General features: G+C 44.0%; 1 protein-coding gene across 7 annotated transcripts in view; it reads left to right on the forward strand.

Moving 5' to 3' along the window:
• The window catches only part of Myt1l (myelin transcription factor 1 like), a 137672-nt gene that overhangs the window by 73118 nt on the left and 37970 nt on the right, over window positions 1–26584 (forward strand). For all 7 annotated transcript variants that reach the window (XM_038319056.1, XM_038319057.1, XM_038319052.1 and 4 more), the window contains 2 exons: window positions 1017–1138; window positions 1973–2041. In XM_038319056.1, coding sequence (XP_038174984.1) covers window positions 1017–1138; window positions 1973–2041 — 191 coding nt within the window. The remainder of the gene's footprint in view (window positions 1–1016; window positions 1139–1972; window positions 2042–26584) is intronic.

Here is a 26584-nt window from a genome sequence, read left to right on the forward strand (position 1 = left end):
GAAAGTTAGAGTTCGCAATGGCAGAGAGAAGGTATGGCAGCAGGAACAGCTAAGGGCTTGCATCTTAAACCCCAAGTAGGTATCAGAAGTACACTGAGGGTGCCAGGAGGTGTTTCCAGCCTCAGAGCCCAGCCCAACTAATACACCTCCTCCAACAAGGCCTCATTAATGCTTTCCAAACAGTTCTACCAACTGGTGACCAAGTATTCAAATCTGTGATCCTTTTTTATTTAAACCACTTTAGGCTCTTACCTTCAGTCTTTAAACTGAATTATATTTGAGTAGCAAGATAAATTTAAGCATTCTTTTTTCCCACAGTTAAGCCATGACAATCAAGAAAGAAATGGTAGTTGAATCCCTGAATTTATTTTAATAAAAATTAAGCCTTCCTCCAGTGACAAAAACCTCTTCTTCATAGACTATCTCAGAAGTAAACTTGCCTTTCAGCTTGTAGCATGGACTTAGGAAACATATATGCTGAACATTGAACTTTCTAGAAAAATCTAGGTTACTGTGTGTAGACTCATCAAAAGTAGCTACTTTATTTAAAAAAATAATTTAAATTATAACATTAACATAATTGGTCTTCCATTGCCTTGACATAGAAAAGTACGTGTAGGTGAAACACTGACCAGTGAGTGGGAAAGGTCTATTCTATAATGTTTTCAGGCAGAGCATTAGATTAACAGGTCCCTCTTAATAAAAGGTGTCCCCTATACTAGCCTTGCACATACAGCTCTCCCCTGGACACTAGATACAGAAAAGACCAGGTGACATGATTTCTCTGACTTCTAGAACATCCACTGGTCCTGAGCAAGAGCCCTGTAAAGTTTTAGCAGCCCGTGGACAGTTCAGCTTGTGTTTTCAGAAGGGCCCCCCTTATCACAACAAAGATACATTTGGGTTTTAAATATAAGAGAGTCAAAAGAACAGACAGGGAAACCCTGTAGCCCCTAAACCTTCATCTAGTGAGTGTTGTTGCTGTGTGTGGTTCTGAAGCTGTGTTCTGTCTACAGCCAGAAGACTTGGACCCATTCCAGGAGGCCCTCGAAGAAAGAAGGTATCCAGGGGAAGTGACTATTCCAAGCCCCAAACCCAAGTACCCCCAGTGCAAGGAAAGCAAAAAGGACTTAATAACGTAAGCATATGATAAGATGACATGCTGGCTCTTACCTCTCCCTTCTCTGGCTTACTTTTAAAGCACAGACATGTATATGCCTTGCCGTGTGAGCATGCACATTTGCGACCCAGGAATCTCCAGCTGCCAGTTGAGCAGAGCCAGAGGCTGCCTTGCACCTGCTTGTTCTCAATGATGCTCTACTGTGTGAAGGCGTCATTTCATTTAACCCTGTGCATTTTGCAGCTTTCTCTAGGATGCTTTACTCCCCTTGCAGACATTGCAGCTAAACTGGAAACAATGAAATTTTTTAAAGCTTTTTTTTTAAACATACTTACTATTCTGGCTGTCTTTGTTTTTGTTTGGTGGCAGATGTCCAACTCCAGGGTGTGATGGGAGTGGTCATGTGACTGGTAATTACGCCTCACACAGAAGGTGTGACTTCATTTTTCTCATGGTGGATTCTGTCTTTTCAATTTATTGTTTTCAGCTTACCTCAACAATGCTGTCAAAGTACAAATGTTAAATTCTGTGTCAACCCTCTGAGTGCTGTATGCTGCCCTTCAAAAACATGCTAAGTTACACAATGACTGTTAGACTACTAAACTTTCAAAATTCTTCTCAAAAATTTAAACCAAAGGAAACATGTATTATGTTGTGATTTTAAAAAAATGATTATTAACAGAAATGCTTTCTAAAACATATGCTCAATGACATTCATAGTTAATCAGTATACAGCACTTGGCCCATTGCTCTTCTGCATTGAACTTTTTTATTTTCAACTTTGTGTTGTGTTGTTCGGGTGTTGCTGCTGTCTAGGGGTTCACTCACTGTGTCTCCTGGCCTGTCTTACAGTCTGTCTGGCTGCCCTCTGGCGGACAAAAGCATTCGAAGTATGCTGGCCACCAGTTCACAAGAGCTCAAGTAAGCATTCATGACACTAACTCTCCTTCAAAATCTCTTTGTTGTTAGTTCACAGAAAGTAGTGTGCTGCTTACCAGTGAGTTGTCTGTGGTATTTGTTTCTGATTCGGTTGGATAGTCTCTGGTCCTTTGCTATCATAACCTTTCTATCCAGAATCTCTTGTCTTCAAGAAAAGTGTTTCAGAGTTACTCAGACTTTCAGAAAATTAGTGTGTAAGATTTTAAAACATGGACGCCAAGGGCCTGGTAACAGCCTGTTCCATAAACTTGTAATCCTCGTTGTAAACACTGCTCAGGCCAATGATGGTTCAGCTCAGGTTCTGTGTGGTGTTAGCACACACACGCACGTGTACACGTGTGCGCACACATACACAGCAGCCATAGCTCCCTCTCCTCTTCTCCGTATTGTAACTTTTAAACATAAATCTGGCAAAACTGTGAGCCCAGTGCCAGCACCAGCAGACTGAGGCTGCTCTCCTTTGTAATCAAGTTTATGAACTCAGTTCCTAGCAGACTAGAAGGAGCCAGTGAAAATGTGAAAAGAGCACTGAAACCTCTCCACTCCAGCCAGGGTGGACTTGGTGGTATCTGTAGGGATAAAAGTCCAAACCTGACAGCACAGCGTGATGATAGCCACTGCCCCTCAAATGATAGCCTTTGCTTACCTGACCTTTCCTGCCAGTGTATGCTGTGTGTGGCTGTGAATATGCTGCCCCCTCCCGACCATCCCGTGCCCTCGCCCCATGTCTATAGTTCAGGGGTGACCTGAGTGCAGCCTTCTCTTTGACACACATGTCATCTTTTTCAGGCTCCCTGTCCAGGGCCCTAGTGCCATAGACCAGCTGCTCATGTTCAGTGACTTCCTGAACTAGCCCTCCTGTCGCACGCAGGACTCTTGCCTTGCCGCTGTCTTCCTGAGCTAACTGTAGGCAGCTGGAGGGTCTGGCAGTCTAGCAGCGCTTGAATCAGTGCCTGGCGGACACATAGCTTTAGCACATCAAAGCAGCAGCCTTAGGAGCAGCAACCCCGGCACAGTTTGCTCGGGCATCTTTTGTCACGGCTTCAACCCACATTTCCCTCACGGTCAGAATGTGACCAACTGCACTTGGATCTTGGTCAGCACATCAGGATGTGGCAACCTTCTTTTGACTTCCTTGATGAGGAGCTCTTTGCAAAGCCTGGTGTGTCTCCAGTTGCAGCCACCTGTAAACAAGAAGCTGCTTCCATGCTGCTTGTGCATTCTGACTGCTTAGTGTCTTGAGACCTGAGACGAGAACATTCTCTGACAGTGTAGTCAGATGACATGGGCTTACATCTTTTAGGGTTGGGCTTGATGTCTTCGGTCATCTAAACTTTCAGGCAGACCTGCTGTTTCTCCAGACCAGAGTTCTCTTTGTCTCACTCCATCTTGGGAGATGGCTGGTCCTCATCAGCACCCTCAGGGAAGGAACTGCACTCACATCTTCCAGACAGCGTAGTTTTGGCCAGCGCCCTTCTTTTCCCCTTCTGCCAGGAAGCTGCACCATCCAGAAAAACAGATACCTTTGCCTGGTTTGGGATCATCTAAAAGTTATACACACATTTTCTATGTTTGTCTTTGCAAATAAGTCCTTTTTGGCTTGACCTCTGCTGGGAAATCTAAACTTGACTAATTTCCTAAAATGGTTTGTTTCTGATAATGGAACTTCAAAACTAAAAATTTGGTGTCTTCTTTAAAGAGACTAAAATTTGAACAGCCACTGACAATTTGTTCTCTACACACAAAATAAATAAATACACCGTCATGATAGCCCTTTCTCTCAGCCTTTTCATTGATGCCTCTCAGTCAGTTGCTTCCTTTTAAAAGTCAGGAAAGTTTTCTGGGGGAGCTTTCTCAAACAGAGCAGCATAAACATCCTCTTTTGGTTGTACTACAGCTTAAAGTAACTCACGACTCTTGCAGTGTTGATGTTCCTGAAAGCCTCAGTCAGTTTGTGCAGTAGCATCTCACCTGAATGAGAACTGAGCTGAGTCCCTGATTGTTATTCATATAACACTCATCATCAATCATGATGTTAGCAAGTGGCTTCCAGTGACTTCAGCTACTACGTGGAAATTTTTAGAAATTTTCCTGTTATCATTTCCAATACTTACATTTTATAGGTGACCCTTAGAAGAACATTTAGCCATGGACAAGAAAGTTGCCCAAAAACCCATTGGCCAAACTCTTAGACTTAATAAGTAGCACTTTGTTCATTCATCTAGAACAGCCACTGTGGGATAGTTTTAAGAAGAATTCAGTGATTTTGTGCTTAATTATGTACAATGTGTAAACTAAAAATGTATTAAAATGATACATGAATCTTACCAACACTATGGAATGGCTCCTAGGTCCCTTGTGTCTCTGTTAAGTATATGACATGTCCTGGGGGGAGGGAGACTTGAGGGCCAGAGAAGGGATGAATTTTCAGCCAAGTACTTCCCTACCCACCCTGGCTGTGAGATTGCAGCCACAAGTAGCAAAGTATCAAACTAAGAAGTAAGGTGACCTTTGAGGGGCACTATCCTACTGTAAAGTATGATCCTAAAGGTACTTTTCTCCTTTTGAAATGTCATTTTCTAAAATTCTCCAAAGGGTGTGCATAAAAAGGCAGCCACAGCATTGTAGCCTCTTTGAAGGGCCATAGCCTTCTGGTCAAGGACCCATTCCTGTATGGGAGTCATGTTCAATGGCAGACACTGGCAGATGCTGACCTATATGGGTCTTAACCATCTCAGTAACCAGTCTAAGTCAAGAAAACCAGCTTCAGACAGGAGCTGAGGGCTTGCTTACAGTGGCCCCAGTTGGACAGGCTTCTATTTACACTTGAGCCAGATATAGAAGAATCCTAGAATTAGTGTTTGTAGTTTGCTTTAGCCTTGCACACACAGATGAATATACAAATCAGTACCTGATAAGCTGAAGTGGATTACTCAGGGAATGGCTCACTGCATCCCTGTCAAAGAGGTAAAGCAAAACAGCCTGTCTCCTCTCTGCCCCTCTGATGTGTGTTCATGCCGTATGGGAAACCCTCCTCAATATAACTCCTAGGATCCAATAGAGGGCCATAGGAGAGTTCATAGCCTGACAGTTATCCTTGGGAGTTCCCTGCCCTGAATCTTCTTCCCATTTTCTCTTCTTCAGAAGTGTGGATGTATGGGATGAGTAAGTGGGAACATCAATCTTAATCCCCTGTAACTAAACACACACACACACACACACACACACACACACACACACCAAATAAACAGTGTACGTAGGTCTATGCTGCGCAAACCTCAGAGATTCTTCAGATGGAGCTTATCTCTGTTGTGTGTTTGTACATCACCTTCAACGCAGATTATAGTAAATTTCACAGAGTAAAAAAATGAGATTCAGGTAATACAAGGAAAGCAGGCATCGTGATCAGAACATACTCTTTTTGTGAAGAACATGCTGGAACATGAAATGCAGAGCATAGACCCTCTAGCCTAGCAGAAAGTCATCTTTTCTTTGCCTTAGTTTCTTTATCTGTAGCCTAACCTTGCACTGGGGTAGCTCAGAAGGCATTCAGTGGATGTCAGTATAACCAACAGTGTCAAGGTCTAGCAGTCTTTAGAAAGCATCCAGCAGCTGAGACTCAGAAAAGGGGAAATGAACAAGGTCATTGATGTTTCTGAAATGGCAGCATCCCTTGCTCTTTGAAAAGTCACTGAAATAACCTCGTTCACTCAAAGGTCTTTGGGAAAAACTTAGTGCCGTATTCTCTAAGGCATGTGATAGCACACGCCTATCATCTCAGCCCTCTGCTGAAGCAGGAAGATGGCAAATTCAAGGCTAGCCTGGGCTACACAGTGAGAGCCTGTTAAGAAGAAGAGGGGGAGGAAGAAGAAGATGATGATGATGAAGATAATAGAACAGAAGGGGTAGGACACTGAGCATGAACACGGTTAGATAGTGTGGGGAAGTGGGAATCTGAAAGCATGTATGGAATGTCTTGTTGTGCTATATCTAACATGTCCACACAATGTGTTCTGTAAGCCTTTAGATCATGGGTTTCTATCATGATTGCTTCTCTTTGCAGAATGAATCATCTTAGTTCTCATATGTTCCTCATTTAACCCTTATACCCAAAGCTCCCCCAGCCACCTTGGTCCACTGCCATCCATGTCCTCAGATCCCAGGGTTCCCTTGGAAACAAAGACAGTCTAGAAGCTCACAGTCTTCCTAAGTACAAACCATGAGAAGACATTTTCAGGAATTACTCAGAATGGGTAAAATTCTTTCATTCATTCATCCATGCATTTGTTCAATCATTTCAAAACTATTCAGTTCATACCTAGAGATAAGACCCAAGTTGTACCACCCCTGCTCCAGGAAGTCATGTTCATGTACTCACAGCAGACCAAAGGGAAACCCTACACTATTCCAGGGGTCATCAGAGGACAAACCAGACAAAAGAAGGGGTACTAGGTTATTGGGACAGGCCAAAAATGTACCACAAAAATCAGGTGAACTTGGGCTACATTTGTGGGTTAGTCAGGGCAACAATGAATGTTGGGGATACATTCATACCAAGAAGTGTGCATCATGGGCACAAATTCTATGCTACCACAAATAACTTGCCCAACATAGGAAAGAGGATACAGCTAGAGATCGCAACTAGAGATGACAGCAAAGATGTAGTCCATGGTAAGGTATCGAGTTAGACATTGTCCTAATACTCGACAGGGATTAGTTGGCAGAGCCACAAGCAATACCCTGGAGTGGTAGTGTCCAAAGCCTGAACTCTAGCAGAAGGATAGAGGAGGCTGTATCCACAAGAGATTCCTGGAGAGGGTTTGGGAAAGCCTAGAGTTTGGATCCAGTATCTTCCCTGCTTTCTGGTCCCCTACAGAACAGAAAGGGAGCATGTGTTACAAAGATGACTCCCACCTTCCAGCACTCCTACCATGCCTGGGTCTACAGCCACCTGGCCAGGGCGTGTGTGACCATCATGAATCAGCATGTGGGCCAATGTTGAAACAATGACTGCTCACAGGCATCCAGCAGCAACCATCCTTGACAGGAATGTAGTTTTCAGGACAGAACAGAACGGGAACTGAGCTGTCCATGCACATGGATTTGTGGGAGACGCTTGTCACCACCTGCAGGGGCAGTAGGTTCAGCCAGACAGAGAAGGCCACTTTCAAACTCTCTCCTCTATCCTACATATAAAATAAAATTCCTGAAATATTCACTAACATCTTATCTTTTTTAAAACATTTATATGTATGACTGTTTTTCACCTGTCTTGTTTATGTGCCATGGTGTCTGTGCCTGATACTTGAGGAATCCAGAAGAGGGCATCAGATCCCCAGAAACTAGAGTTATAGACCATTGTGGGCCACCATGTGGATGCTGGAAATTGAACCCAGGTTCCAAGGAAAAGCTGCCAGTGCTCTTAGCCGCTGAGCCGTCTTTTTAGCTTCATCGCCATCTATTAAAAATGAAACAAAAAGTAAATGCAGACAAGATCTCCCAAAGTCTTACATGGCAATGAAAAAAGTCCATCAAAAAGTAAGCCATTCCTGGCTTTCTCAGTGGGGATCTGCCTTTCAGAGTGTCCAGGGACTCATTTGAAATGTCAGCAAGTTCATGAAAGAGCCTGGCTTCAGCAGACACTGGCATCTTGCTCACGTTGAATTGGCTGCAGTTCCTGGATACCCACTGTGAATATGGTTGTGCTGCAGCAATTCACCTGCTAAGCCTGGACACAGGAAGGAAGCTCTGGGTCCTTCCTCCGCAAGGAGAGCTTGCTCTCCATCCTTCACTTAGAGCTAACTTGAGAGTTGTTACATTTTCATCATGACAAACGTGGGGAATATTTTAAATTCTGTGCAAGATCTTGAAGTACACTTCACTCCTCACATAGAAATTATGGAGCATTCAATTCAGATATCAAAATCTACTGAATGATGCTGCTTACTTGGAAAAGAGGAGAATTAGTTGTTTCTTATTGGGAAAGAGTGTTGAAATTATATAGTGTATTCGATGCATTCTAGCCTAATGAAAATTTTGTATTCCTCTTAATTTTGAGTATGTATTTTAGAAGCATTTTAAGTCTATCTGCATTTTTATTGTTTTAGGTATAAATTTATTTATATAAATTTACAAACACACACACAAAGACATACTCTTTGTGGTTGTTGCACTAGACATTTTCCTTTCATGACATATAGTTGTCTGAATGTTCTTCATATTTCATTGTTTGTCAAATCTGGCCTCTCCTATTTACTAAGAATTAGCCCATTTTTATCTCCTCCTTGACTCCTCTGGGGTGATTCTGAAAAGCAAGAGCCTTTAGCGTTTTGGGTGCTTTGGGCCCATACCAGATGCCAGGCCCTATGCAGTGTAAGGTGCAATCCCCTGGAACAGAAAGTCTAGTCAGTCATAGGCACGTATGCTGGACTTTAATTGTAAATCTGAGGTTTTAATCTTGTAGAAATTTCAGGAATGTATAGTTTGCTGGAGAAAAATGAACAAAATTGTAAATAAAGTAGATGTTCCCTTTGGAAATTTATTAACAAGAATTTTGGAGAATTGTTTTTCTGACACATTCAGAAGAGGCTGTGATTCTCTTCTAGATTTTTCTGGGTTGGAAGTTTTTGACAGATAGGGCAGAGACTGCTTGCAGGCATGAGAGGACTGGGGAGCACTCCTGGATTTAACTTGTTTGCATTTCTGATATGCTTAACCACTTCTTAACCATGACCTGTGCTCTCCCAGAGTGACAGTCTGACAATGCTCACACATAATGTGTTCCAGTCCTTTGCTGCATTTTTGCAGATCGTTCTTCTAACTGCTGTATTTCATCTGACTCCCTCTGAAATTATCTGAGTACCACAAGTTCATAGATTGCTTGTATTGATAATTAAGATGTATAAACTCCTGTTTCCCTATTTAAAAAATGAAGACCATTCTAATGATACAGAGTGATTTGATATACTCCTCCTATGTGATCTTTGTTTGTGTGTGTTGGGGGTGGGGTCAGTGCAAATACCTTCTGATAGGTGGAAATAAAGTTGACTGTAAAATGAGTGACTACATACTGTCCAACAGAACTTTCTAGAATGACAGGAGGTCCTTTGTGCACTGACCCACATAATAGATACAAGCCGCCTTTAGTAGGCTACTGTGCCTAAGGACAGAGTTCTTAGTTGTGTTTAATTTTTATTAATTTCTGGGGCTGAGGATTTCACTTCATTTGTAGAGTGTTTGCCTACCATACATAAAGCCCTGGGTTCATACCTCACCACTGTATAAGCAAAGGATGATGGTGGTCCATGCCTGTAATCCCAGCATTCAGCAGGTAGAAACATAATGAAGAAGAGTTCAAGGTCATCCTCAGTTATAGAGCCTGAGTTTATTATTCTAAATAGCCACATAAATCAAGTGAGATCCAGGCCATCCATGTCAGCTCTCCTTCTTTTACATTGTTTGTATTCATTTTACATTCTAGTCAGTATGTGGGAGTATTTCATTTCTGCGGCTGACTAACTAGTGCATTGTTCAACATCTTAGTCCTCAGTGGTTTTGTTACGTTATCAGTGGACAGCAACTAGATTATTGTTTATTTGTATGCTTTTCCAGGCATATTGGAATCAAATATGACATAAGTTTTGTGGTATTACTTTTCTTACAGGAATCTTTGCTTGCTAAATAGGAAAATACAGGAAACCGCACTGCTTAGGACCTGTAGGAGAGTAATTCATTGCTCATAGTGAAGGCTCAGTTCTTTTATTTTTGGTTTTTTATTCAACTTTATCATGTTGAGGCACGTACAAAAGTTCAATTCAAGCTGACCAGTTAGGGTAGGAGGCTTTAGGTACCCTTCTAGCGAGACAATTGTCAATCCATCTGATGATTATGTCAGGCATTTGTTCATTTTCCCACTCAGATCTGGAATATTCCCTTTGGAGCTTGCTTTGGCCAGTAATAAATTAAGTCTTCCTTTAAGAGCAGCTCTGAGTGAAAAGGGCAGTGCTGCTCATTCATGTTTATGTCGATGCATTTATACAGTTTAGAATACAAGTATACATGGCTTGTCTAATCTAGCTTTCTCTTTGTTACTTTCTTTTATTTGTGTGTTTGTGTGTGTATGTATGTGTGCATGTGTGTGTGTATGCATGTGTGTGTATGTATGCATGTGTGTGTCTGTGTAAGTGTGCACAAGACTATGAGGACTTTTGAAGTTGGACTAAATGCATTTTGTAGTATGATATGGTTGTGAGTCTATGGGGGCCATGGAGTTGAATGTGGTAGTTTGAATAAGAATAGCTAAAATAGACTCATATATTTAAAAACATGATCCTCAGTTGGTAGAACAACTTGGGAAGGATTAGGAGGTGTGGCCTTGTTGGAGGAGGTGTGTGACCTAGTTTCAAAAGTTTATACAATATCCAGTCTCCCCCCACCCGCCTTGTGTTTGTGGATCAAGATATAAGCTCTAAGCTGCTGCTAACACAGTGCCTGCCTGCTTCCATGCTCCCCAACATGATGGCCATGAACCCTAGCCCTCTGGAACTATAAACCCCAAATTAATTACTTTCCTTTATAAGTTTCCTTAGTCATGGTGTTTTGCCACAGCAATTGAAAATTAACCAAGACAGTGTATGAAACTACTAACTGCTGGCATGTGTGTCACAGTTGAATATAAAACTAATACAAATTCAAAAATGATAAAGCAAGAACAAGGAAAATATTAATAATCAAATGTTGGTGTTATGATTAATTGCAATCTTCTAGCGTGCCTTTCTGCTTAACAGATTTCATGCTCTTACATTTGGAGTTGTATAACATAGGTTCACATTTCCAAAGCTGTCATCATGAGGAGGCAGTGTGAGAAATCTAGACACTAGTATACCCGATGTTGCTTTCACCAGTGTCACTGAGAGGGCTCCTGCCTCCTCTGCTTATCTAGTATGTGATGCTCCACTCCTTCAGGGCAGATATTCTCCCATGGTACCTCGTGGGTAAAATGTGACCACAAGTATTCTGTAGGGTAGGACATAGTGTCCTAGTTAACTTTTCCATTGCAGTAACAAAATGACCAACAGCTACTTGGGGACAAAAGGGTTTATTTCAGCTTTTGGACTGTGGTCTATTTTTGAAGGAAGTCAAGAGCTGGAGCAGGAACTGAATCAGAAAACACAGAGGAATGCTCATTCCCAGCTTGCTTTCCCCTGGCTCTCTCAGCTTCCATTTTTATATAGCCCAGATCTTTCTGTTCAGAAACGCTGTCACCCACAGTGAGCTGAGAACTCCTACACTGGTTGTCCATTAAGAAAATGACCCTCCCAAGTGATGGAAACAGTTCCTCAGACTGCTTCTTTCCAGTGTCTAGGTCTAAGTTGGTTGACAGAAACTGTGACATGTCCACAGGTGGCCATTTATGAGTCATGTCTGGTTTTAGGAGACTTCCTGCTACAGTGCGTGAGCCATGTCCTACCCCTTTGCTTCTGACATCTGAAAGACCACAGGTGGATGCTATATGCATACGTAAAGCATACCAACGAAGTCAGTGCAAAGAAGAGGTCCCCGAACATACAGCAGTTGGATCCACTAAAAGATTGTCAGTCTTTATTAAAGAGCTTTCAGGAAAAAGGTGACTTTTTTTGCTTCCCAAATTTCTCTGGTGGCATAAAAGTAGAGGATCTCCATGAAGGTAGGGAGTAGGCAGTGGAACAGAAGACAACAAACAAGAGAGAATGTGCCCCAGAAATAAGGGCCCAAGAGATAACTGGCATTGCTGAGCCCCCGCTTCCCTTCAGCATAGATGTAGATAGAACTCAGTTCCAAAAATCAAAACTGGACCTCTGACTCTAAGATCCCACTATTGGGGTCATGTAGGTATTATTGAACCCTATATTTATTTAATTTACAAAGGAAGGAGAGTATTTAATTTAGGGAGTCAAGAGACAGGCCAGAAAGTGAAACCAGTAGTATTCTTAGTCTGCCTTGTGGATTCTCTCTCAGACTGAAACTTTACCATCAAAACCATGGGAAAGAAAGAGTAAAAAGGATGTCTTTGTGAATATTGATTCCTGGAATAATAAATCAAACACTGGCAACCAGAGCTTTTGTCATGACTGATGTCCACCTGGGATTAAGTCTGCTACTGCCTGATGCATGTAGGGTACAGGAGCAAGGGAAAGGAATGGTGATTCCCACGAAGAGAAAGGCTGCTGCTTGTTTCCAGAATAGTTCACTTTGAGGCTTGAAGGATGGTAAGGATCTCCAAGTACCCCTCAGTTTCTCAAGTAACCATTTAGATTGCATGCATCCTTGAGAAATGGTATGTTATACCCTGTCCCCTTGCCATGCAGGCATATATCCTTGAGAAGATTTCTGTTTATCATAATCTAACTTGTCAACAAAAGCACAACAGGATGATTTCCACCATCGACTGCATCCCTCACTTGTAGACTCCTCCCGGTTCTGCTTTCCTCCAGTAGACAGTATTTGCCCTCTTGCTCTATAGTTATCTGTGCCTACGACATGTACTAGAAAGTAGGTTCTATTCCCGTGGCTGTCGTTCTCCCCTATTATTATATATCCAAGGACTAATAAGTTACTAATGAGCAAAATGAAAGTATTCTTACTTTACAACTTAAATTTGAGAGATTTCAGAGACTTTCTGAAGAACTGTTGAAAGCAATGGATGGATCAATGTACACACTAACCAGTCTCGAGAATCCTGGTCACTTCTAAGTGATAAAGCTTGGAAAGATTATCCTGGAGGTTCACCAAGACCTTGTTGCCTGTATGGGAATAGACGCAAGATTATGGGACTGCTGATGGCATTGTCTGCTATATAGAGACACAGAACAGAGCACTGGTCAGAGTGGAATGCAAGTGAAACCAAGTGCAGTGTCACAAGGAGGTGACAAATGGTGGCACATACAGAATGATGCTACGTCACATTCTGCTGCCATATAAACATCTCAGCCCTGAACCAGGACCAGCAGCTACTGAGTAAAGAGTGGAGGATGCACAAAGATTGTTGACTACTAGATCAAACGCTGGAATGAAAGTTGTGTCCCTGTCCACCAAGGAGACCAACTTGCCCTTCAGTATTATGTCCAGGTCTCCATCTACCATGTGTTACTGCACAGAGAAGATAGCCAGTGTCAATTGGAGTCAGCAGAGTGACATACTTACCAAAATTAAAACAGTCTTTAAAATCTGAAGAAGCAATGTGGCATGACTCTTCTTCCTCTGTGAGTAGCTGGCCTGAACTGCTCTGTTGAGCAGAAAGCATGGACTTCTGGGAGCAGCTGCTGGGACCTTTGCATTGAAACCCATATGTGCTTACCAAGTATGAAGAGCTGGGTTATTTGTGGGAGCAGTGAGATGCAAGTCCAGGTATTCTGAGCATTCCCTCCACCTGAGGTGAGTTGAAGACCTCTTGACTCTGCCCTCCGTCCTCTCTCTGCCCTCCTTCTGGTTGAGAGTTCTTGGACACTTGCTTATCTTCCTGCAGGTTCATCCAGTAGATCTTTATCCTCTCTGGGTCAGAACCTTTCTGCTTCAAAGTTGTCAGACCAAATAGCTTTGAATATGCACTGCATCTCAGAGCCTGTCACCCAATTTTAGATTAAACACACTTTGTGTTTAGTATAGGTTCATGTGTGTGGGACAAGGTCTCTGATAACTCAGTAGAAGGTAGGACTCCTGACTCTGGGACTTGGACTTTCTGCTGTACAGTGCTCTACACTCAGAACCTACATGGTGCTTGACCACACTGGACACTGCTTGGACCTGAGTGGATGGTCAAACTGCCATTTCTAATTGGCTTATTAACTCTGACCTTCCTCAAGAGAACTCTTTATACAAATGATGGTACTAGGCTCATGGTTGAGTTTTGGTTCTGCCAAATCACACAGCCAGGATGATGCTACAGTGCCTGATATCTGTCTTTGGATGTCCTTGGGGAAATATTCATTTTTCCTCTATCTATTTATGTCCAGAGCTATTGCCACAGAAACCACTGCAGTGCCACATGGGAATCAAAGAGAGCAGCTGTGGAGACCAAGTAGAGACAGTGTCTACTACTGTTTTTTCTTTGGATATTTTCTTTAAAATTTTAGTACAATTGTTTAAATTGTATTACTAAGGTTTCCTCAAAGGCCAAGAGGTGTATCTGAAGTGACGTGAGGGAAATTGTACATCCCCACCCCACCATGTACAGAGCATTTGTGGCCTGAGTCCCTCAGCTTAAGGCCGCAGTAGGGCAGGAATCAGAGCCAAGGTCAGCACAAACCAAAATCCAGACTTGGAAAGTCAGACTGTGGCTTGTCTGTCTTACCCTGTAGTCCTAGTGAGCAGGCCCCTCTCTCGTTTCCATCTGCAAAGTGATGCAGCGCCAGCAGATTGTCTGCCATAAAGACCAAATGAGTGATGTCTACACCGTACTCAGAATAGCACCATAAAGACCAAATGTCTACATAGTACTTGGAATGGCACTTGATGCCCAGTGTATATGAGCTCAGAGGGTTTGGGTTGCCACACAGAGAGACCAGAACCTGCCCAGAATAATAGAAGGGCCAGGCTGAAGAAGCCCTGAAATTATTTGGAGGGAGGGGTCAGGTGATATCAGGGAAAAATGACCAAGATTATTAACACTTTAAAATTTAACCCAATTCCAACAAGGACTGACATAAAACTTTTTGCATTTGAAACTTCAACAACCAAGATCAAAATATTTCAAAGATAAAAGAATTCCATTTCCTAATATGTCTTTTTCTCGCTCTTGTCTAATATGGTACAATTTTAAAATTCTTATATCAGACTTGCAAATCAGGTTTAAGATCATCAAATAAAAATGCCCATCAGCCCGTCAAATTCACTTGATATCTAATCCTCATTTACCACCACCCCACCCCAGATTCAGAAACATTTCCCAACTGGCATATTTTGATCATCTTTATTCTCTGTCATAGCTTTATTTCTCAAACTACTTTGAATTCTTGCTTCATTTCTCTTCCTTTTTTGGATAGCATGTGTTTTAGGATGAGAACATGGTAGAAACTGAGGCACTTTTGTTCCCCCGTGGATCAGGGTGAACCAGTGTTGGAGCCATTGAGAAACTCTGTGTCTGACTCCCACCTCTGTAGATTCCAATGAGGCCTGCCCGACTTGAAGGTTAGCCTATCAGACAATGGACCAACTTGTTTCTCAGCCTGCCTTGGCCCTTCCGGAGCCCAGCCCATTACCACCGTGGTTGGTTGTTAGTGACATAAAGCCGCACGGTGTTGTGGCATTCCTCATACAAAACCCATTTCAGTTCTTCTTGTGTTTCTCAGCTGTGCTGTCACTGCAGAGCCTGGGACTCTCTGGGTAAGATGGCCTCAGCATCTTACACTTGCTAATTCTTTCTTTAGTGTTCCTTTCCACTTCGTCTACATACCTAGTGTGATTAGTAGTTACATAAATGTTTGCTTTCAGCTGGGCCTGATGAGGAGAGAGGTGGCTGAGAGAGTGGCCTTCTGGGCATGGTAGGCCAGCAGCTCAGCTGGCCCAGGTCCTCATTCTATAATGAAGAACAAGGGATTCAGAGATCCTCAACTTGGACTCTATCTTCCCTGGCTACATGGGCTTTCAGCAAGTGGATGAAGCTTTCAGAATTTGTTTTCTTGTCTAGAAAGAGTAGTAATAAGATCTGCTCCCAGCTTCACAAGATCTTGTGGGGCCCAGTAGATGGGCATGTGTCTGTCTCTCTGCAGAGGCTGGAGGCTATATCATGATCATCAGGGAGAGTGCCATGGCCTCAGACCAACAGAGAGCATGGTTCAGCTGGTCTATAGTAACTCTGCTGGTGGCCAGCTCAGAAATGTGCTGTTGCTCAAATTTCTTCTGGCACTTTGAGGATCATTTTGGTATTGAACATGTTTCCTGGGCAAAATGAAAATTTTAGTTTGAACATTTAAATCATCTGGTTTTCTATTTGTACAAATTCTTAGTGTTTTGTTCTACACAAGAGAAACATGTTAACAAGACATAGAAGCAAGGCAGCCATGGCTTTTTGGTGGGCAGACATAGCCCTGGTCCAGGTGGCTCATGTGGGCCTTTGAGATACCCATCTCCTCCTCTGTGGGTACCAGGTGACACAGCTGACTTTAAATGTGTCCCTCTTGTCATTCTGTGGCCCTGTGGCAGAAGGCAGAGTGGGTGAGGCAGGAAGGCTGTGGAGAGGACCAGAAAGCCCATTTCTGGTTGAGTGAATGGTTCCTCAACCTTGTAAACCATTTCACAAGCAGAAAACTATCCCAGAAAGGTGACTTATCAAAGGTCATGGCTTTCCAAGGTAAGCATTGCACTTCATTATTTGCTGTGTTGCTTTCCACAAAGGTGGGATGCTAACTCAGTCTTCCATATCCAGAGGTAGAAATACTGCTGATCTCCTTCTTTGTCTACAATAGGCTCTGCTGATCTGTATGAACACATGGTAGTCCCTCTAGAGAAAAACAGTTCAGATTCATCATGGTCCTACCCTTAGGGCATAAACACATGTGCTCATGCAGCATGAATACATGACATGTATTCATATATATATATATATATATGTGTGTGTGTGTGTGTGTGTGTGTGTGTGTGTGTGTATGTATATATATGTGTATATATATGTATATATGCATAGATACACACACACACACACACACACATGAGCCAGCACAGAAGAATAGACCTAGAGTGGTCCACCAGCTGGATGAGAGGATGAGGCCTGGGCCCCAGGAGACTGTTCTCCCAGTGCAGTTTCCAGAATGCCGTTCACTGATTCCCTGGACCGTTTTTAAAGTCCTCTAGCTACCAGACACACAGAACTCCAATGGTGCGTGCTTTAAGGAAGGCATAGTGACATGTACAAAGAGAAGTGCAGCAGACGGTTTTAACCCACACTCGGCACAAGAATGCTACCTGATCTCTGAATTGAGGTGCTGGGACACTCCCCTGGTGGCCTGTCTGCAGAGCCCAGGATTGTATTAATGAATTCTGTGTTTGTGCATCTTCCCCATTATACACTCTCCTTGTAACACAAAGTGAGGTAATCCCACTTCATTGGAATGGCTCCACCCTTCTAGGGATATTAGGCCACCTATCCTCTGAGTACCTCCCGATCCCTTCAATGCTGGCTGTTCAGCACCTAGGAACCTGATCTAGCCTTTAAAAGAAAACACAAAAACCTTGCACATTGTAGAATGAGCCTGCACCACAGGGATGACTGAGGAAACTGGGAGCCTGGTAACCAGGTTGCCATAGCAACTCACTCTCTTTTTTCTGCTTCTCTTTGCAGCCTCAGGGCAGGCCTAGCCTGGCACAGTGTGCACAGAACAGGCAGGATGTAGAACGCCCCCACTGCAGCATGGCTTTCAGAGCCTTCTCTCATGCTAGCCACATTTGCCAGCCTCTTGCGAGGAGAGGGTGCCCTGAGGCCTACCCCATGCAGGCACGGACCTGTCACTCAGCTTTATTTTCTGAGTGAATTTCCCAGTCATGCAGGACTCTTCTCCTTCATTCCCTCTCTCACTCCCTTCCTCTTTCCTCCCCCCACCTTATCATACCTATTCTTCCCTTATAGCATACATAAAGACAAATCATACAAGTGAGATTCCCTTCTTAAGAAACATAATTTCGGTATTAGGCAAGTGACATTTCTGTTAATATGCATATCGGGGCAGCCACATCTTGAAATTATTTTCTTAAGAGTGAATCCAAAGATATTAAAGGGTCAGTAAGTAAAGATATGGTTAATATTCATACTTGCCATGTCAGCCAACCCACAACATGTTCTTTTATTTGAAACAGTTGAGATTCTCATATTAATGGAATATAGTGAATTCAATGAAGGCTGTGTACAGCAAAGGCCTGAGCCAACATGTTTGCATTAATGAGGATATCTATATTTAATCACTAAACTTTTATTGCACAGAGACCCTGCAAGCTCAGTGCTGCCCAAGTGCTGCTTCTCCCCTGGTTCTCCATTTTCCCCCAGAGCCTATAGACTCTGCTGCTTTCTACATCTTCCCCCCTTGACTGACTTCCTACCATCATCCTTCTCACAGAGCTTGCTTCCTCTCCCCTGCCATGCTCTTTACCCTTGAGGACAAGAATGCTTGTTAGAACTGACTAGTTGACAATTCAGAGTAGCCTGGCTCTGTGGCCCTACCTACAATCCTCTGTGCTGGTGTGCATGTAAATATGGATGTAAAGCTAAAATCTTCACACTGACAAGGGGACGATTCAACACTAAGTAGGCCAGTGCAGGTGTGTCTGTGTTTCCATGGTACTGTGAGCTCCACAAGATCAATGGATGTAAAACCATAGGGTTTCTGCAGGGGTCCAGGCTCTGAACTGGACAGACATGTTTTATAGCCTGTCATCTACACGGCAAGTTGTGAGTAGACTCTGCTTTCCTGGACAGTCCTCAAAGCAGAAACTGAGCCCTCCAGCCTAGCCCATCCCAGCCCCTGACCTAGATACCAGGAGCCATCCCAGAATTCAATGAAATAGCCTTACTGCTTAGCCAGCTTGCTCCATGGAGAAATGGCCTTCAGTTTACCTCTCCTGCAAAAGTGGCTTGGGGGACAGCATACTGGGTCCACGGAGCACAGATCTTTAGCAGATATATAGTGAAGGCTCTTGCTGGAAAGAGATCTAGGGTGAAGCAAGATGTGACTCAGTTATGGAGGGGACCACTACACCATGGCCTGACTTCCCTGCAGTCCAGTAGAGAACAGGAAGGACATAAGTCCATAGACTGCCTGCACTTCAGGTTAGGTCTGCAAGTCAGGAAACAAGAGCCTAGTGGCTGCCCTGAAATTGGTAGGTCCTTGTAAGGAGGGGCTCAGTATACTTCCCACCTCCCTTTGCTTCAGAGACCTAGGGCCACTGTGGCAGGAGGGAAAAACTGGAACCAGGTAGGAGATGGCGCCACTCAGCCCTGTCCTCAGGGGCTACATCATGGAAGGAAAGGACAGATGACAACTTCCCACATGAGTATGCACCTGGAAGCCATAGAAGCATACCATGGATGGTAGAGGGGGAGAGCCTTTACTTTACCCTAGGGGCCATTGAAGATTGCTTACTATAGGAGAAGGTCAAAAGGGCAGAATCACCAACTCTGGGGACTCTCCCCTAACAGTGACTGTACCTCCAGATGTCCATCAAAGGGTCCTATACATATCTGCTATTGGACACCAGAACTCCCTGGGCTTCCAAAAGCATTCCATAGATGTGTATTTGCTGTGATTAGTGCATGCTGATAACACACTTGGAGTCCCACCCCAGAAGGTCTTCAAGGTCACCACTAGGTGACACTTCAGAGCACTCTGTGGGGTTCTCACACTTCTTTGAAGTCACCAGTGTGTCTTCTTATGCCTTCGGGAGAGAAACTGCCCTCCATGTTAGTCATCCAAGGTTAGATTCTCTTCTGAAAGGTCTTGCAAGCAAGTGGCAGGAGATCTGCCTTCTTTTGAGACTTGGTTTTCAGACATTTTTGTGACAGTACCTTCCCCCCCCTCCCACCCCCAAGTCCTCTTTCCTCTGAACTAAATGACCCTAGTACTTCTGGGTCAAGCAGCATACCAGGAAGGTAGTCCTTATACCTTCCTGGGCTTTGGGAACATGGTCCTACCTGTTCCTCTCCCTGGCAGGGTCCGGGAGGGGCAGCAAGTTCAAGTTGCTGTGACTCCAGCAGTCTTTTGCAGTCTAGCATGGAAGAAGGTGTCAGGCACAGAAGTGATCTTGGTTCCTGAGTCTCAGCAAGTCCTGCTTCCCACTCTGTGTGCAATGGCTTCATTATGTCTGTGTGAGCTCCTCTATTCTTTTTTTTTTTTTTTTTTTGATTTTTCGAGACAGGGTTTCTCTGTGGCTTTGGAGCCTGTCCTGGAACTAGCTCTTGTAGACCAGTCCTCTATTCTTTGTGCACTTTCTTTCCCTGTCTTCTCTTCCAGCAAAGCCCGGATGAGAGAGGCTCTGCATTCCCCAGCAGGTCCCACAGTGGACTCCACTCTCTTGAGTGTCCCTAGGAAGAGAATACCTGGTCTTCCACGCCTAGGTCCCTGGGTTATCCATCTTTGGTCAAGGGACCTCTGGAAGTTAGAATTTTTGAGAAGGGTCCTTGACCTTCTCTCTGGGTAAAGGGACTGATCCCTAGAGTGAGCAGAGTTGTAATGGCCTCTGCCTTCTGGCCACACCTGGGAAAGGTCCCAGGAGAGGCCATAGAGTAGTGTTCAGTCCTGTGTGTTCTTAGCACTCAGCAGCTCCTCAACCCTGCCTTTACTTCCCCTTCCTCTTCCTCCCACTCTAGCAATGCACCCTTATTCTCGACTCTTTCTTACCATTGTCCACACCATGGGGCACACCTCACCCAGGCCAGGTTTAGGGAATGGGCTCCAGTGTAGTTGCACTGACTCTTGACTTTAGCTCTCTGGCCCACCCTCCTAGAATGCAAAGGGAAATGATCTCTTTCACCCTCCCTATTCCATAAGCCCTAAGAGGCCTGTGGGAGTCAGAGCATGAAAGCACAGGAGAGTAGCACCCAAAACCTGCAATAAGGACCGGGCACATGAAGCCCTGATGGGGGCAGACATTGAGAAAACAGGTTCATGACCTAGCATGGGGAACATAGCTGTAACCTCAGAATGTGGAAGGCCGAGGCAGAAAGATCACAAGTTCAAGGCCAGCCTAGGATACAAGATCTTGTTTCAAAAAGAAAAACCAAAAGAAACAACAAAAAGAAAAGGAGAGGGCAGAAGAAAGCTTTTTGTAAAACCTGCCTCACTGCTGTGGAATCCGTACATTTGGATCTTTTTCCTTTCCTGTAAAATAAGGAATTTGATTGACTTATTTCTAAAATATCTTGTAAGACCAAGTCTGTGGAAACTCTTATTGATTTTGAGGAAACAAATTGTCTTAAGACCAGGGAGAAAGGTAGGTTTTGTGATAGAAAGATAGACATTTCTTTCATGCTAAGGTACTAAAAGGTAGAAACTAAACTGAAAAACAAGATTTAAATGAAGACAGAAAGAAGAAAGCAGAGAGACGGGATCTAGGCAGAAGACATCAACTGGCCCAGAGTCCAGGACAGTAGGAAAACAGTTAAGTCCCTGGAGTTTTATGTGAGGCCACCAAGGGGACTTCAGAAGATAAAGGATCCTGGTTGGATATGGTGATGCATGGCTATCCCCAGCACTCAGAGGCTGAACCAGGAGGATCTGGAGTTTGAGGCTAGTTCCAGCAACATAGCAAGACCCTGTGTAAAATTCTTAAATAAATAAGTACATGACCCACATGCATAGAAAATTCATCAAACAAAAGTCAGATTAAATATTAGAAGTGACAATTTAGTTCCAAAGGAAAGCCAAGTATTTCACCCAACAGGTGACTTGGTCATTCCTCTGCTATCCCAGAGAACCTGCCTGTTTTTTAAAGGCTGGAGCCAGAAGTCTTCAGAAACTAGCTTGATTTTAAATGATTCAAGCTCTCTCTGCCTTTAGCTGAAGGGGGAGGGGGCTTTAAGTCATGGCCAGGGAAGTGGAGCTAACTCACAGTGCCTCCATTTGTTCTAATGGCTTGAGCAGTGGCCAGCCATGCGGCATTCCCTCATCCATCCGTCCCAGAGCCTGGGTGGGAGCCAGTGAGGTAGGTTTCTCCTACATGCTGAGATTTAGTGTCCTTGGGAAGGGTGCCTGAAATGTTCTCCACCCTGAATTTGACGTGTAAACAAGCGCAAGTTGCTGGTAGTGGGTGAGGTGGAAGACACTATGGATGAGCTAGGCCGTTGTCTGTCGATCTGCCTGGAATGAGGCCCAGTTCTCCATGATTGGGAACCTGAGTGTTGTCATGTAAACCTCTGGCCATGGATCTCCACCCCTCCCTCGCTGCCCCTTTTTAATGCACCTTGACTGAAAGATACTATGGATATTTGACAACTCTGCTTGAGGATAATTGGATGTGTTCACTAGTGCCTGCTCCTTCCGCAAGAACACTTGGGACCATGCAAGTTAGTGTGGAGTAGAGTAGATGCATTTATGTTTACAAACTTCCACCCTGCAAAAGCCTGCATAAAACCTTTAACTGCGGCACTGACTTAGGGTCTGTGTAATCAGCAGAAGGTGAGTATCTCTTGAGCCCAGTCGCACCTTCCGGCACTGGATGAAATTCCCTTGCATGTTAGATGTGGAGCCCCAGCACCCACCGTGAGCTCAGCTGTGTGGTATGTTCTTTGCTCACCTTAGAGGGTGAGAAGTTAGGAATGGTGGTTTCTGTTGCCTTGAGCCCGTTGCACTAGTCACCTTTTGTATTTTTTTTTTTTTTTTGCATGGGTTCTGACTGCGGCTGCCCCGCCTCTTGTTTAGCTGGTCCCCTGCTGCTGGACGTGCATGTGCTCTGGCAGCAGTTTCCCATGGACACATCCCGTTAAGTGAATGGGACGTCAGGATGTGCTAGGTACGTTCTGCCGCCCTGACAGGAGCCCACTGCTGATGTTCCTGGGACACCCTCCAGCCGTGCAGTAGGTCACAGTGTTGGCACCCAGCGGTCCGAGTTAGGTGCCTTCCCACAGACTCCAGGGGCAGCATGATTCACACAGTTGAATTTCCAGTTAAGACTTGTAGCTGCATGATTGATACACAAGAACAGAGCTGCATGCAGCATGCAGTCCAGCTGCCACACAGCCTGGGTGCTGCCCTTGAGCCAAGCTTGAGCTCCAGTGGCCTACAGAAATGAATCAGTCGTGACCAGGCTGCAGGGCAATTCTGAGATGGGTCCCCTATCCCTAACACCAGTGGCACTGTGGTGCCAACAGAATTGAGTCCATGGCTGAAGGCTGGATTGACTCAGTGCATGTCTGAGGTTACCCCCATGCAGATAACAAGCTTGTGGTCTCCCAGTCAGCATTAGACTGACTTCAAGAATTTCCTGTTCCCAGTGGTTGTACCATAAGCCTGGGATCCAAATGCGCTTTACAGAACGTTTCATATTCTGACTAGGACTCTTAGTCGTGCACTGCTTAGCTCTGGCTGGTTCAGTGATGGACATATACATTTGTTTTTGTGTATTACCTATCTTAGCAAATCTAACCCAATGTCTGCTAATATTTTGGAATGTGCAGTTTTCTCAGTATACCTGCATCCTGAGTATCACACTATGAGAAATGCTTTCTGCCTCTGGGGTCTCAGGACAGCATGGGAGCTCCTCTGCATAGATTCAGAGAGGTGCTGATCCATGCCCAGGGCCTGCACTTGTTGGCATTTGGCGATCTAAGCATTTCCAAATAGCAAGCTCATCCCCTCCCCTGCCCCAAACCTCCCAAGAAATCCTTGGAGAAAGCAAAGCAGGGAAGTGGGGGACAGGGTTGAACGGGACTTTTGGGAGAGAAATGGGTTCCTGGAGAAGAAAGGGGCTCCACCTAGGGAGGCGACATTAAGAGGGGGCTCATGCAACCCTGGTCCCAGATCTCCTGAGCTACGTTAGAGTTAGGCAGCAATACAAATCTGCACAGCTGGGCTGGAACTTCAAATAAAGAGAAAGTTATCAAATACCTTACAAATTGAAAAGTTCCTGAAAGATTCTGTCTTCCCTTGAAGTTGAGGTAATGTGTTTAAGAAATGTCAGGTGCCATGTATGTTCCTGGTAAATCACCAGCTCTGTATTTGTGGGGAATGTGTAAGTTTGTAACCTAAGAGTAAGCAAATAACATTTGTCCAGTTAAAACTGTCTTTATTATTTTTCTTTACATTTATTTATTATTTCCATTTGCATGCTAGAAAAGCTGAAAAGGAATGTGCTTTTATAGCCACATTTATCTAGAAAGAAAGTGTTCTTAACTGGAATTTCTGCATAGCTGGGCAAAAGATTGTAGCCAGAACCATTGCACTTCAGAACTGTAGTTAGCATCCAGAGACTGGTCTTTACTTTTACATTTTTATTTATTTTAAAATTGAAGGCACTAGGAAAGAGGTTTTTCTCTTCATGTTTTCTGTTTGACTTAAATACAGCTTCTGTTAAATAGGGACAAAAGAGGCACTGTCAAGAGAATCTCTTGACATTCTTCAGACACTGAAGTCCCCCTGTCCCACATTGTGTGTTATCATCCCAAGCATTTGGTGTTCTCTGCAGTTTGACACCAGACTCAGAATTCAAACGTTTCTAAAAGTCAGCCCTCTGGGCCAGTTCAGCCTGAAGTGGTCAGCCCCAAGGACAGTGAGTCCAGGTAGAGTCACTAGGTTGGCAGTGCTGGGTACCTTTGTTAGAAGATTTCTTAAGTGAGCAGTTGCCTCTATGGTGAGGACTCAGAATTCTTGCACATACTTCCCTGGATGGATTTGAGGGCCCACTGAATGTTTAGGGGCTCTGTCTTACCCAGCAGAGGTGCTAGGTTCTGTACCAGCCACACATTTTCCATACCGTTCTGGGATCCTGCACTTGGGAGTAGCTCGCAATATGTCTGAAACTGTGACCCCTTTCAGGTCACATGGGAAAAGCTGGCCCTGCTTAACATTAGCACATGTTATGCCCAACCAGAACATGTGGGCATATGTGATCCCTGCAGAAGAGATGTGGGAGGATATCTAAGTTGGAGAGTTGCTAGCCTATATCACATGACCTTGGCATGAAATAGGGTCCCATTTAGCCCACAGTGATGAGAAAATATGTTACACTGTGCATACTCACTTAACCAGAGGATATATCCATCATAATGCCACATACTCCATTAACCAGAAGGCATGCTTATCATTGATGTCATACTCACTTAAACAGAGGGTGTACCTACCATGATTTCACATCCTCATTTAAACAGGGCACACCTATCATGACATCACATATTCACTTGACCAGAGGACACACCTGTCATAGTGTCATGCTCCCTTTACCAGAAGGCATACCTACTTTACATCATACTTTAGATTCCTTCACATAATTCTAAGTATTGACTTAACCCTCATAATATGTCTTTTTAAAAGAGTGTGGGGACAATAAAGAGGAACCATCTTCAAGACACTTAGGAATGATTAGCCAGGAAGACAGCTGTAATTGGTGGATGTAACTGTTCCCACTCTTTCTTTCTCCAGGTCATGGTTCTATAAAGAGGGCATCACAGGAGGGCTGTGTAATGGGGTTTGAGGACAAATTCAAGTCAGAATTAAGACATCGTTATTGTCCGCCTTTTTGGCAAAGATTATCTACTTCAGTACACTGATATCCAGTTCCCCTGCGTTAGAGGATATGTCTGATGTTCTCTGGGTAGCTGGTAGCTGTGGCCAGTGGCTGTTCTTAAAGAGGTTCTGTGTTTCCTTGGTGGTAAATAAATGGAAAAGCAGGAGGCAGAGGAACCAGGGGTTCAGACTCCAGTAAGCAGCAGACAGCTTCCCTTACAGAAAAGAACCAACCCCTGGGGTCAGAATGGACGGTCTAGGAGAACCTTTGGATTCATATTTTAAGTATTTTGCCTGAATCTGCATGCCTCTCCAATTAAGCACTATTTAAGACTTTTTTAAAAATTATTTTTGTGTCAGTGTTCTTCAGTGTCTAATAAGACCAGCTTCTAAGCTAGAGAGCAATATGCACCACCAAAAATTATTTTCTCTTAATATCGCAAACACAAAACCAAGTTATAGCAAGATGATCAGGATGTCTCTGCCTCACAGTCTGAAAAGCAGCTAGTATTGAATGAGATTACTTATTCATCATTTCCTTTCTCTGAGTGTTTTTACCCATAGTCTCATGGTAATAGAAAAGGAAAAATATACTGATAAAGCCAAGCATATTGTTTAACAAACTTCACATCCTTAACCATAAAAGCCTTAACTATCCCAAGTGCTACTGTCCACAGCAGCTATTAGGAAAGGAAGAAGGGTCATCGAGCAGTGTCCTTTTTAAACCTACTTTGGCCTGCTAGAAGCACTTTAGTGCTGACAGCCAAGCCATTGCCTTCCCCAAGGGAGCTGAGGGCCGTTTCCATGGAAACCCAGCCCATCTCTTCTGTGATTTCAAAACCCAAGCTGTGCACACAGGCTGCTTCTGATTGTCCCACGTGGGCTCCCTTCCTGGGAAGATGTGCTAGAGGGACTGCTGCCAGCATTACAGGGAAAAGTGGATTCTACACACCTCCTACCACCAAGGCCCCCTGAGCAGACAGGCATGCGAGCAGGTTTCTTTTTTAGAGGGATCATCATTCCCTCACGCAAGGCTGCAGAAAACTGTGGTTTTGAATATTGAGATTTCTTAGGGCTGGAAAAATTGTATGTAAATCTGTGAGTTTAAGAAAGCCTTAAAGTCTTAAACAGTCAGATAGGAATGAATGCCTAGAGCCACTTCAGGGGAGAGCAGGTGAAGCCACTTAAATTGCCTTTCTCTGTGCAATAGTGCCACCTACAGGTAGAGAATGGCACTTCATCAATTCTGAGCTGAAACAGGGCAGGGACAAGAGCGGAGAAGAGAGGCCTTCCTTCTAGCCCCACAGCTACCCTGGAGATGAGAGTATCTTATCTACAGAAGGGTGCC

Source organism: Arvicola amphibius, chromosome 2 (assembly GCF_903992535.2).
Source record: "Arvicola amphibius chromosome 2, mArvAmp1.2, whole genome shotgun sequence".
NCBI lineage: Eukaryota > Metazoa > Chordata > Mammalia > Rodentia > Cricetidae > Arvicola > Arvicola amphibius.